General features: G+C 40.8%; 1 protein-coding gene across 4 annotated transcripts in view; it reads right to left on the bottom strand.

The window, feature by feature from the left end:
• The window catches only part of TBK1 (TANK binding kinase 1), a 28,523-nt gene extending 20,649 nt beyond the window's left edge, over positions 1-7,874 (bottom strand). The window contains exons 1-5 of one of the 4 annotated variants that reach the window (XM_040062432.2): positions 7,809-7,874; positions 3,960-4,080; positions 2,138-2,278; positions 1,191-1,320; positions 440-621 (exon numbers count right to left, since the gene is read on the bottom strand). In XM_040062432.2, the coding sequence (XP_039918366.1) occupies positions 440-621; positions 1,191-1,320; positions 2,138-2,278; positions 3,960-4,046 (540 nt within the window). In that variant the 5' untranslated portion in view covers positions 4,047-4,080; positions 7,809-7,874. The other 3 variants (XM_040062434.2, XM_058420320.1, XM_040062433.2) reach the window with 3 other exon arrangements.
• Between the last annotated feature and the right edge of the window lie 5,505 nt (positions 7,875-13,379).

The raw sequence follows: 13,379 nt of genomic DNA, 5'->3' as shown, positions 1-13,379 counted from the left end.
GATGCACATGTGGGAAAACATGGCAGGAAGAAAATCATACTAGGATGCTTGTCTCTACCTGCCTTCCTTTGGTTAGGCAAAGTTTCACGCGAATCTTAACTACAATTAACATCATCCAAGTAGCTCAAACACAAACTAAAACACATCTGCAGAGATAAAGGCAAATATATTCATAACTAAAATATCATTGTTCCTCCTTTCATACAAGGCAACAGTTGAAGCTGGACCTGGAAATTATTTCAAGGCTGATATATTTACATCAGCAGAAGATGGCATGAACCAAGGTGAAAAGTCCAGCAGAAAGTTATAAAAACAATTGTAATACAAAGATTTAAATGCTAACTCCCAATAACCTGACCTTCATCTATTCAACTATAATCATGAAGGGCCTCAGGCTTCAAACATTTCTTCAACAGAAAATTAAATCATATGAGCTTACTAAATACTCTTCTGTGCCATAGAGAGAAACAAATTGTTCATCATCCTCAAGTTCTCTTGCTGCACCGAAATCTGTAAGTTTGTAAACAGACTGCCCATCTTCACCAATAACACGCATTATATTGCCTGGCTTGATGTCACGGTGCACTATTCCATTCTCACGGAGATGATTCATTCCAGCCACTTCAATTGAAAAAATAAATAGAGTTCATGCACACATTGTGACACAGACTCTGCAAACACTGTATTGTAACTGATGCTGGGAAGACATGCTTATGTTCTCATTGGGAAGTGGAAATGAGAAGGGACACTCAATTAACAGAAAGACATGACCACAGACTGCTTTTTTTTTTTTCTTTCCAAACAGCTAAATTGCAGCATTTCTTGGTCTCAGTAACATCCTTCCCTAAAGTAATTTTTATAGCAGGTAAATCAGGAGGAAAATTTCGTAGCAGGTAAACCATATAATTTTTCTAATTAAGTCTCCTGAAATTATCACTTGAAGTATTTTCAATATGTGAAAAATCATCCTGAAATAAAGAAAAAAATTTACATCAATACTTTACACAGAAATGGCTTCTTAATGCAGCTACCTATACCCACACAGACATAAATATGTGATTCCATATGACCATATTAATTTCTTCAGCTAGTTGACAGTCCTTAAAATTCGTCTCTTGCTGTTTCAAGATAAAAACAAGTATGAGTTTGTTTCAGTCAACAAATTAGACTAAAGAGCAAAGACTACATACCCACATCTCTCAAAACAATTAAGAACTCAGACTCTGGCAAACCAAAGGCACTAGACGGCTCCTCTAAAACTGTGTACAAACTCCCACATGGACAAAATTCCATAACTAGTACTTTGTGTCTAGTAGTTGTCTGAAAAAAAAATCAAAAAGAGATTAAGAATCTTACTATTGTGACACCGCTGTCAGATATCATCTATAACAACAAGATGTTACTTTCAAAAAAGAAAGGAAAAGTAAAACTTATAGCTGTATCATAAATTCCATTCTGGTGTTCTTCAAAAGAAGTGCAGGTGATTGTCACATGTATCCCAGCTTGGAGAGGTGAAAATAACTAAGAAAGCCTCAAATTCTAGGCACTAAAAGGTTGACAGCAGTATTGACAGGTGGAAAAGTGAGAAACTAAGTGCTGAGCATACCACCTGTCCTTTACTCTTTACTCATCACATCATCTGGGTCATTTCAACTGGTCAGTCTCAGTTTCAGTTCAGCTGCTCCAATTTATACTATTACACTACTGTATAATAGTTTCCTATGTCATCATTTTAGTTGGTTGCAAAGGAAAAGTATAAAATTGTCAGGATTACCAAAACACCTTCAACTATAAAGAGTTCCATTATTCAACTATTAAATATTAATACATGTAGATACCTTAAAAATCCTAATCCAAGATAAAACTTAGGACAGTGGCTTCTTGAGATGAAGAATCATAATCTGAGCCTACACACTGAAGGTGTTTCACCTACTCACAGCAAGCATATTCTTTCAACAGCAACAACAAGAAGAAAGAAAGCAAGCTAAAATATGGTGGTGGTTTGGTGGGAGTATTTGTATCATCATATATGTTACCATTCTTTAAAAATCTAACTATACACTCTATAGTTATGGATAAAACAAAAAACAGTTAGTGCAGTTACTTCCATACATCCCAGATCACAACAATTCATTACCTCTTCCTCAATGGCAAATAATTTGACGATGTTCTTATGATTTAGTTTCTTCAATACCTCAAACTCTCGCATCTGAACATCCACAGGACGAAGGAAACTTATACTGTTAAATACTTTGACAGCATATAAATCCCCAGTTTTCTGTTGAAAACAAACAAACTACTCACCAAGCAGAAGCAAAAGATTGTAAATGTACACATAGACATTATCCAAGCATTTTCAGATTTTTTATTGTACATGTGAGTATAACCAGTCTAGAAATATTTTCAAAATACTACGTTGTGCTAAGGTGGAAATAAGGATTCTGCTAAAAAAAAATTAAATTCCATTAGTTTAATATAGGTTAGAAGCAAACAGACTGGCAGAATGGAAACTCATTAGGTCTCAAAACCTAAGTGTCTTTTAAAAAAAGAACAGTTAGTGTAAGAAATGCTATACATTTAAGAACTACTCATAAATTTAGCTGAAAAATATTTTTTCAGCAAGAGCTACTTGCACTAATCAATGAGAGGCTTGCACATACTTGGCTTGCTTAAGTTAAAAGAAAATTTCTGGTAGCTGAATGCTGCTCTCTCTCTCTTTGCCGTTCTGTTTATACCGATAAACCAGTGTTTTGTTTTTTCAAAGGCAGTTTTGAGCATTACATGCCGCTCAAGTAAAATCCTGAAGCAGTTCAAACCCACACAATAAGTGTCAGGAGCACAATCATGAGCTTAATCAGACTCAAGTTCTCCAGTGGGAGTACGCCCCAACATGCTCAGGCAACAACAGCACCAGCTGGAAGTGCAACTCCAGACCCTCCCAGGGCAAAGCATCTTCCTGGGCCCACTCTAGGCATAAGCTTGCGTTAGCAGTTTCTGCAAGAGATTATTTCTGAGGACACATGCTTAGACAAGGTGCACTTTGCAGCACACTCACATGAATTATTGGTGCCCAGGTAAAAGCTTTCTCCCACTGAATATGAGCTGCAGTCACAGGCTCAGACTAGTGAGGGTGATGACAGGTGCAACTGGGGGATCACTCTGTGTTGAAATTCACTTACCCAGAAAAGCACATTAACTGCTAAATTATTGCTTAATGTTGTTTCACACTTAAATGTGGAATACAGAAACACTGTCTCTTATAAATCACTTTGTAATGATTTCACATAGACTATCATTACTGTAATGGAACTTCCACAACTACACTTATCTTCACTTTGTGAGACATACTGTGAAATTCACAGGAATAGAATGACCTACACAAGTAAGGTCACCTTAGCCCTTCACTCAGGTTTCAACATACAAATCAGTGTGTCATTTATATGGCAAAAAAATCGCTAGTTTCCACTGATTACCCGAAGCACGTCACCAAGAAGACATTTAAAAAGCATTGACTCACAGACAACAAATAACAACAGCTTCATCCACTACAGTAAGAATATTTTATACACACAAGTCATAAAAATCACCAAAACACGTTTTAAAAGAACAGATAAAAAACCAATGAAAAGACAGTTTAACAAATATATAAATAATAGGATCATGTAATAAAAATTGGTAGGTCATTTGTTTCTATTGAAATTCTTGAATAAGGTTTATTTTTTTCCGTAAAACTGAAGAAAAAGGAATGAAGAATTACTAATATTTAATACTTTAAAAGGAAAAATAATACAACATTAAGAACAAGTCCTTAGAAATCTAACTACACAACTCTAATTCAAATATTAAAAATTAAAAACAAAGCATGAATAATTACATAGACACATTTGCTTTAGGCCAAAATGTTGAACTTTTTTTGTTGATTTCATGAAGCTACTTGCATAAGAAAATTCCTCACAAACCTTCTGTCGCCCCCGGAAAACATTTGCAGTCGCTCCCTGTCCTAGAATGTCAGACAACAGCCAGAGGTAATTTGAAGTGCTCTGCATCTTTGCTCTTTGATCAGACAGTTTTCCTTTTCACCTTAAAAACAGAAGGTTCAATACACTGAATTATAATTTAGTAAAATACATGAAAAACACTTATTTCAATTAGAAGGAGATAAAAATGTGCAAACCCCAAATGAAACTGCAAAGACATGGAGAATTAAGAATAACCAAGTGGAGGAGTAAGAGGTGAAACATGGAAACAAAAATAAACCAAACAATCAAAACTAATGCCATTGACACAACACCTCTCTGCATTCAAGGTCTGTATTCACCAAACTTTGTTTGAAAAATCAACCAGAAAGGTGAAAATATTATACTCTCTTTAATGTTGTACATGGTGTTGAAACGATCAAGTAATAAAATACATAGAAAAGAGTCAAAAACACACGCACAAGGTCTTCTAAAGGTAAGCAAGACCTTTAACTGAATTCCATTATTGTGTACATAGGCCAAACATTAGAGATTATGGCAGATATGTATACAGATATTTTATACCACTTTTATTGGGTATGTCACATCTACAGAGACAGCCTGGCTTCCCCACCTTCCTGCAATATGAACTGTCAAATACTCAGGTCTTCACAGATACAAAAGAAAGAGGAAAAACAGTTTGATTAAATCAAAATTATTAACATAAAATAAAACATTACAGCTGCCAGATTTTTCTGTTTGCCAAAACAGCGGGAGCTGCAGGTGAATACCCTTAACTTTCTGGTTTAATTAACACACTGATTTTGCCATTAAACCTAGCAAAAGGCTCTAAAATCAAAGACGGAGCTTCACAAACCTAAAGAATCTCAAGAGCAAAATGGTAACTGGACCAGAGAAGCTCCTACAGTAGACGTCTCTGCTCAGCTCGGCAGGGAACACAGCATGTTATTTGCACGTGATACTTGACAGGAAACTGCTGACTGATACCCAAAGAAAGAAGCCTTTCCTGTAACTACTGAAGAAGAGGCATGACAGAATTTCCTGTAGCTATTACCAGAAGGTGGCTGGCACTTTCTGAGAGCTCCCTGGTGCACAGGTGACACAGGGGCCTCACAGTGCACAGGGCAGGAGAGCAGAGAAAGCCCTTTGCATGGCAGCCACCACTGTCCCACCTGGCCCGGCAGCCAGCGGAGCACAGGCCCATGCACTGCTCCTGATCCCACCGTGCTACGCTGCACACACACACAGTTCTCACCCCTCTGAGCACACTTCTCTATCTGTAGTGTCTGCAGATTGCACACTTTCGTTTAGCTCTTCGCTCATGTGAGATGTGAAGCTTCTGCAGAGACAGAATGCAAAGACCTGACATCACTCTACAGTTAATTGAGAGTCACAGAGCAATGCTATTTGCAAAATCTAGATAAAGTTCTTAATGCCTCTGGAAGGGACTAAAGTTTTTATGTCAAATCTAGACAACAAAAAAACCCCTTGCACCACATCCCCAAGCCTTATGATTCTTGGTTAACTCTGACAAGACAATTTGCAATACTAGAATAAGATGACTGCTCCCATAGGGCAATTACTGTAGATGGCAACAAGCTATCTACGATGCAGACAGAGGGTATGGAAGAGAGGTTGCAAAGAAGTAATGCACAGCCTGCTCTGTAAACCATCTGTACCATCTTCAAGTTAAAACATTCTTCTCATAATTAAACCCCTGCCTGTAACAGCTCAACTGGCACATTACCAGTAAGCATGCATTTTGTGATTGACTTCAAAACAACATTCACTGGACTCATACCAAGACACAGAAACACAACGAATCCTTGCTAGAAGGTGCACAGAAATTCTTCATCGAAGTCTATTCATATAAAACCAAAAATCAGCAGCCCATTAAGAGACTGAATTATTACATTTCCCCAAAAAATCAATATGAGGTAGCTTATGTACATGATCAACTCTTTTACTTTACCTTCTTACTTTATAATTAAATATGCACAAAGGTCAATGGATGAAAAAACAAAAGGACATGAATGCAATAAATGATCTTCAGTATCATTCAGTGGATGTTAAAAAAAACTCCAGACCAGAAAGTAATTTAATGGATTCCCAAGGTCTGGGTTTTTTTCACTCTTAAAACTAAATATAGATATAAATATAGCAATATTAATCCCAGGGTACATACTAAGTGGCAAAACCAAGTCAGTATTGCACTATTACCCTTTTTTTGTTAAAAGAGTACACTCTTTTGGGCAGTCTTCACTATTAAGGTATAGTCTCATTCAGCTTTAACCTTCAAATTATAATTAGATCAAATAACATGTTAGGTCTCCTTCAATACTTTGCATTCTCTAATAAAATCATAACTGATCTTTGCTAAATACTCAGCATCTCAAGTTTTCTTTTAATTTCTTCCACTATATTCCTAAATCAAGTTACTAAGGGTTTCCTATTAAAATAAATAAATAAAAGCTCTAACTGTATGATTGATCCTGTCAGTAGACTTTACGCTGAACTTTCTTCACATCTCACTTATGGTCATTAAGTCTGGTATTAAATGAGTCAAAAGCTCCTCACATACATCTAAAGAAATCTTCCAGCTAGCTGTTTGATTTATTGACCCCCCCCATGACTCATTAGCATTTCAGGGGCTTGGGGGCTGCTTTTTAGGTGTTTTTTATTGAAGATTTTTCTTCTTTCGTCATGTGACTACCCTTAATTTATCAGCAGAAGGGATTGTAATAAAAAAAGACTGCATTGCTAATGCTTTTTTTTTTTTAACTCCCAATGCTTAGAAGCAGGAGTACTGACTGCTTCTAATTAATAGGAAGGAATTTTCTGCTACCTCAGGCAAACGGGATAAACACACAAAGCAGGTACAGCTCCTCTGTTGACAGCTGCAATATACAACCTCACCAGGCAAGCAGGGACAGATGATGAAGTTACAGCGATGGCTCTTTCTGTTTACAGGCAAGATCCTATGTGCTAGCAAAGCCAACAGGCAAAGCGCTGAGGTTCCAAATAAATGTTATTTACAGTCTGCTAACTATTAACATTTTATACTTCTCTGTATACCTTCTCTCAAGGTTTAGAAAATAAAGCTTCTCCCCCTAAAGCTCCTGCTTTCTTTAGCTATAACCTCCTTAGGGGAGTTTCCAGTCCAACACCTGGCATCTGAATCATGGAAATACCCTGCCCTTGGCCACACAAGTGCTGCTTGAACCCTAAGATTCTTCCAAAGGCACACAAAACAAATTGCTCCAGTGCTGCTCACCACCCTTACTCCAGGCACATCCAGTCCGTAATGAGGGTAGAGGACTCGGCCTGTCTGGGACCGCAGGTCCTGGAAACCAACAGAGTGCCAGGTCCCTCTCTCGGGGCGGGAGGGAGAAGGGGGGAGCGGGGAGGCACAGCACCGGGGCTCATCCCCACAGCAGGACGAGATTCCCGAGGTAAAACTTTAACAACTCCTACAGCCACGAAGGCGACGCCGCTTCCTGAGGCACATTCACGGGGATAAAGTCACCGAGAACGGGGCAAGGGCCGGGCCCCGGGCACGCCGCGGAGGCCACGGGCCGGCCGCGCTCCGTCCCTCCCAGACCGCACGGCCGGGCCCGCCGCTACCTCGGGGCGCGCCTCCCGCCCGCGACCCGGCAGCTCCCGGGAAGGCCCCACCTCCGCCCCGGGAAACTGAAACCATCGCCCCGGCGGCAGCCGCCTCCCCTCGGCACCAGCGCGGTGGCGGGGAGGACGCGCGCAGCCGGCGCAGCCCACCTCGGCTCGGCCCTCCGCGGCCACCCCGAGCCCGCCCTGCACGGTAGCCCCACGCACCAGCCGCCTCCCGCCGGCCTGCCCAGCGCCCCGGCCGCTTCCGGCTTCCTGCCGCGGCGCGGGGAGGCGGAGCGGGGCAGGCACCGCCCGGGCGGCGCAGCCACCGCGCCCTTCCCGCCCGGCGGGGCCTGTGCGGGGCCCGCGCTCGGCGGCCGAGGCGGCGGTGCCCGCCCCCGAGGCGGTACGGCGAGATGTCTGGGAAACACGGGAAAGTGGGACTCGGGTGATGGATAAAAGTGGTCACTGCGGGTCTTTTCGCTGGCGCGATGTTCCCAACGGGCTCGGAGCGGTTCCGGGGAAGGTTCCGTGGTTATTTTTTTGCTGCGTAATCGGCCCGGGGGAGGTTGCGTTTCCTCGGCTCCCCAGACGGAGCTGCCTCTGCTCCCGCCCCGAGCACTGAGCCAGAGCTGTGGGACCGCCGCCTCCCCACGGCGGGCTCAAGGGATATGATTTCCTGCCCCGTGTAATTTCCCTCTGCTTCACCTTGTTAAAATCTCACGAAATTGTGGCAGTTTTCGTATCCCTGCTCCCACTCAGTTGTTATGTTTTAAAACCGAAGTTCCTGGTTGATTTATCCCATGCTATGTGTTTTTTGTCTGTTCGGTAATGTTGCTGTTCCAGTGAATGTTCTGTATAATGAAAAATATTGATAATTTTATGCATAATGTAACCTGATCATAATTATAGTGGGGAAATAGTGAAAAGTTGTGGGATTTTTTCTTCCTTCCAAGACGACCCGTCTTTTGTTGCTCTATAGTTCCTGTTTGGAGTTCCCAAGTCTTGGAAGCCTGTTCTCTTGAGGAACTGACAGCAGCTTCTTGCTCACAGGCTTTGTTCATTGTTATTATCTTACCTTTCATAAGTTTTATCACAAGTTCAGACTTTTCTCTGCTTCACTTGTTATAGGGTACTATGGTTTTTCCGAAGTTCTCTGTAGTAAAACTGATAAATTGACCTTGATGCATTTATTGTCTTAGGATAAATGCTTAATTCATGTTTCCCATTTGCTGGCATCTGAACTTTGCTTTATAATGCTATGTTGTAGAGGGAATAGTTCCCTACTACATTTGCATTTTGTCCTTGCATCTTTCAAAACACTGCAGTGGTCCCCGGAAGTTACATGATTTATTTCTTTCTGTTACCCTTTCCTCTGTACCCAGCTTTGCATGCTGGTACCCATGAGCCAGCCTTGTCTTCTTCAGAAATGTTCATCAGAATGTTAATATGGATTTTAGCGAGGGTCCCCACAAAATCAGGAAAATGCCTGTGAACTTTTGTATGTGAATATGTATTGGCTTCCACTTTTGAATAAAATTGAACTTGGTTAAGTATGATGATACTTTATAGAACTAGATGTCTTAAATCTCATTGAGGATGGATGAGGTCTCTGGTGCAGTCACCTGCTCTAAGCAGTGTCTGTATTGACTTCAGAACAGGTTCCCCAGGACTTTGTTTACTTAACACCTAGAATATCTCAGATGCAGTGTCACCCCGCCCCTGCGTCTGGCCACTGACTACTCTCACTGCAATTATCATCCATGCGTTTTCCCCTCTTCTTGAAGCAGTGAAAAAGATTTATGAGGTTTGCATGATCCAAATGGTTCACATTTTGGTGTATGTCTGCAACATAATCAGTGATCCTTATTGCACAGAAGATCTCTAACCTTTAAATGTTTCACAGCATGAATCAGAGGAAAACATTATTCTCGATTTAAGAACAGGAGAAAACAGACACAAAAAAGGACAGTGCCACTGCAGTTTCATTCTAGATTTTTTTTTTACTTTGCTTGCTTCTATTTCTTTTTAACATATAAGTAAAACTTCTGCTATTCCTCACCTCTCTTGTATTTAAGATTCTCAATCATGTTCCCAAATACAAAAGTCTGTAGCTGTATACTATTGGAACTCTACATCCTAACAATATGGCTATGGGAACTGCAGCTAAAGCTGGCATGTTGCAAACAGTCTTCACACTTGTAGCTGTGAATGCCGGAACTCAAAAAAGAAAAAATGCTAGGGAAACAAACAAAACAAACAAACAAAAGTCAAGCTGAACATAGACAATCAGAGCTGAAGGCACTGAAACAAGCAAAATATATTATGATCTTCTAATCTTCTAATCTTTTTCTTGGGACCCTCTGGGTAACCTAGCAAAAAAAAAAACAGGGGAGAGTGGAAATCATGCTAGATATTTGTCAAGAAAGAATATACATCCAAATGAATTATTTAACTTTTAAAAATTTCTCACTCAAAATTGCATTTTACCAATCTTCCAAAAGGAAAACCATTAACTTTACTGTTAAGAGGGTGAGAACAGTAACACTTGAAATTCATAAGCAAGTTAATAGATGTTTTTCCTGTATCACAAATTCTCTGAACAAAATAAACGCTTTTGAGCTATTTACTTTTGTAATCTGTTTGCTTTCTATATTTGATTTAAGTACTTAAGGGCATCACAGCTGAAGCAGAATAAGCAAAGCTGTTCAGCAGCCAACTTAATTTCTTCTGGAACTGCCTTTTGTAGTTCCATGTTATTTAAGCCATATTCTTCTGTAGTTTTACAGAGGGAAGAGATGCGATTCCATGACGTAAGGCAGGTCTTTCCAGCTTGCCACCAGAGAATGCATTCCAAAGGTGTTTACAACATGTACAGATTAATGTTCCCAAGCAAACTTCACACTAATTATACACTTCCTCTTTTCCCATAGATCTAAAGCCATCTAGGAGAATTCAGTGGAATAGTTGCTTGTATTGACAATTTAAAAAAAAATTCTTAGATAAAAAATCTTGCTCTAGAGCCTGGTCTCTTCTCCTTTTCTGAAATGCCTGAGAAACAGAGAGGTAAAAGCCTTCATGTTCGAGCAACAAATGCAAAACTGATCTACCAAACAATCTTCACAATCACCAGGAGAAGAGGAGATGGCTTTAAGTTGCTCCATGGGAGATTTAGATTGGATATTAGGAAAAATTTCTTTGCCAAAAGGGTGGCCAAGCAGTGGAACAGGCTACCCAGGGAAGTGCTTGAGTCTCCTTCCCTGGAAGTATTTTACAGATGTGTTGGATGTGGCACCACTTGGCAGTGCTGGGTTAGTGGGTGGACTTGATGGTCTTAGGGGTCCTTTGCAATCTAAATGATTCTGTGATTATCATACTGTATGTCTGTATTAACATGTAATTTATATCCCCTACAGCTACTCACCTCATAGTAAGTCAGAAACACTGTGTACAACACCCCAAGACAAATTACAGACAGATTACAGATATATACAACTGCCCATCTGCATCTGTCACAATGAGTGTGAGCAACTAGAGCAACTGGAGAACAGAAAGACCCACTAGAGTAAGAAAACTTTTCTCACCAAGCCGTCACTGTGCCTCTAACTTCCCACTTCTATTACCCAGGACCACATGAATCTTGACCTTGGCAGAAATACATTTTCTAGCATGTTCCAACATATTTTTCTTATGCACCATCTTTTGCCATCACGATTTCACAGAGAGATACTGGCCTTCCTATTTCTGGCTGCCCCATCCAATTTTTGTCAGTTATTCTCAGCACCACTTCCACCAAGTCCTGTTGTTTCACTTGTGCTCGTCCTTCCCAGCAATCCTAGTATACCTAATTGCTTAAAACATGTTTGTTATTTTCCTTCACTCTCCTTTCTTTGGTTTCTTGTTGGTTTAACATACTGAAATGTCACAATTAAAGTCCAGTGACCATATGGCTACAGGGTGACACTACAGCCTAACAGGCCCAATGGCCAACTGCTGCTGAAAGAGGCTTGCTCCCTCCACACCTACCTTTTCCTGGCACCTGCTGTAGCACTTATTTCACCCCATAGTGAGAAAATTCCTGCCAAAAAACTGTCTCTGGGACAGGATGGGGAGCTTTCTACATAGTGATGACTTTATTTTTTAAGAGCAGTGAAGATTTTGAAAAATTTGAAAATTATTTTGCAATACTAAGGCTTACCATCATGAATCATTTCATTTTGGAATCAGACAACTGCCAGAGCTGACAAGAATACGGAAAAGGGCAGATTGCCTCTCTGGACAGCAAGGAGTTGCTAAAATGTCTTCCCTGCACTGGGTAAGCTATTTGCCCCAAACTTGTCCTCCCATATCAGGCTGAATGAAACTCGTTGCACTTCACACCAGGAAAAATGTTTGAAGGCCTGAAAGCTTATCAGTCTTTAGCCATTATACCAGCTTGTAAATAAAAGGGACCATCTTCTCTAGAAAAGGTGCCTCATCTTTAATTATGACTTGCAGTTATTTCCCATTTAAACACTCTTTACAAGAGGAAATTCACCTTATATACTAGAGGAGTTACCACCATGATGATGATGATTTTAAATATCTTCAGTCTAGATATAGGGGCATTTTGACCACAACAATGTTAAGTCATACAGGAAAGCTGCAGGTGGCTGTGTTTGGTGCAGCCTTTAAATGAGATCATTAACGTTTGCCTGGAAAAGGATAAATTGTGATTGTCAACCTAATCTCTCTGTGGAGTGCTCTCCATTTATCTCTTATCTTCTTCCTCTTCTACCCCACAAGAAATATCACAAGTGTCAATGAATATGCTGAGCTGGAAGGGACCTACCGAGGATCATTGAGTTGCACCTTCTGGCTCTGCACAGGACCATCCCTGAGAGTCACACCATGTGCTTGAGTAGTTTTCGTATTATGTTTGAACTATCTAAACACTGCCTGAAGAATCTAGTTCACACTCTCGATTACGAGGTGCACCACTAGACTTCTCCTTTGGGGGTAGGTAGTGAACTTCTTGGTCCAGATGTTAAAAAGAGAAATATGCACAGCAGGAATCTACTTCTTCAAAGTAAGGATGTAGAAACCCAGCAACTGCCTTTCTAAACCTTGAATCTTTGCAAAGAATGTTACTAGGCACTGCATACCCACTACAAACCCAGCTGTGAAATAGCAGCTGTAGACCTGCCATCTGCACCATGGAAGGAAATTAGAAAAAAAAATAACCTGTTTGTAGCCAGAATCAGTAATTATATGTTAAGCTAAAGATACAGAAACTACCCCACAGGTGCTGCTTTACAGCTCACGTTGCATAAGCCCCGACAGGACAGCATGGTGATTGAACACAGTCCAAGCATACCAAAGTAAACAATCCTTTTTTCATTCTTCAGGCTAAACCAACTTACATTCTCTGAAGATCCAGACTACTCATGCTACAGGATACTCATTCAGTGATGGATGGGAGGGCAGGGTAGAAATTTATAGTAGTGGTACACCCACATAATGGGTGCCACAGAGCTCACTCCTACGCTTGGCACCGTCTGCTTTATATTCATTCTCATCTGCCACCACCAGAGCAGGCAACACACTGTGAGGGGGAAGTGCTTCTGCTGCTTCAGCTTCCTGGATAGCTGATTATGGGCACAGATGAGCTCCAGATTTGGCACAAAGGGACCTGTAGGAGGAGTGAAGGATGGTGGGGTTGAGGAAGGGTCTCTTTTGGCAGAGGCTAGTTTGAAGACTTTCCTCATGAGAGTCTAATTTGATAACAGCTAAATCATTCTCTGAGCAGTACTGCCC

The sequence above is a fragment of the Hirundo rustica genome, chromosome 4 (genome assembly GCF_015227805.2).
Source record: "Hirundo rustica isolate bHirRus1 chromosome 4, bHirRus1.pri.v3, whole genome shotgun sequence".
NCBI lineage: Eukaryota > Metazoa > Chordata > Aves > Passeriformes > Hirundinidae > Hirundo > Hirundo rustica.
Note: the sequence above shows the minus strand (reverse complement) of the source record. Positions and strands in the feature narration are given on the sequence as shown.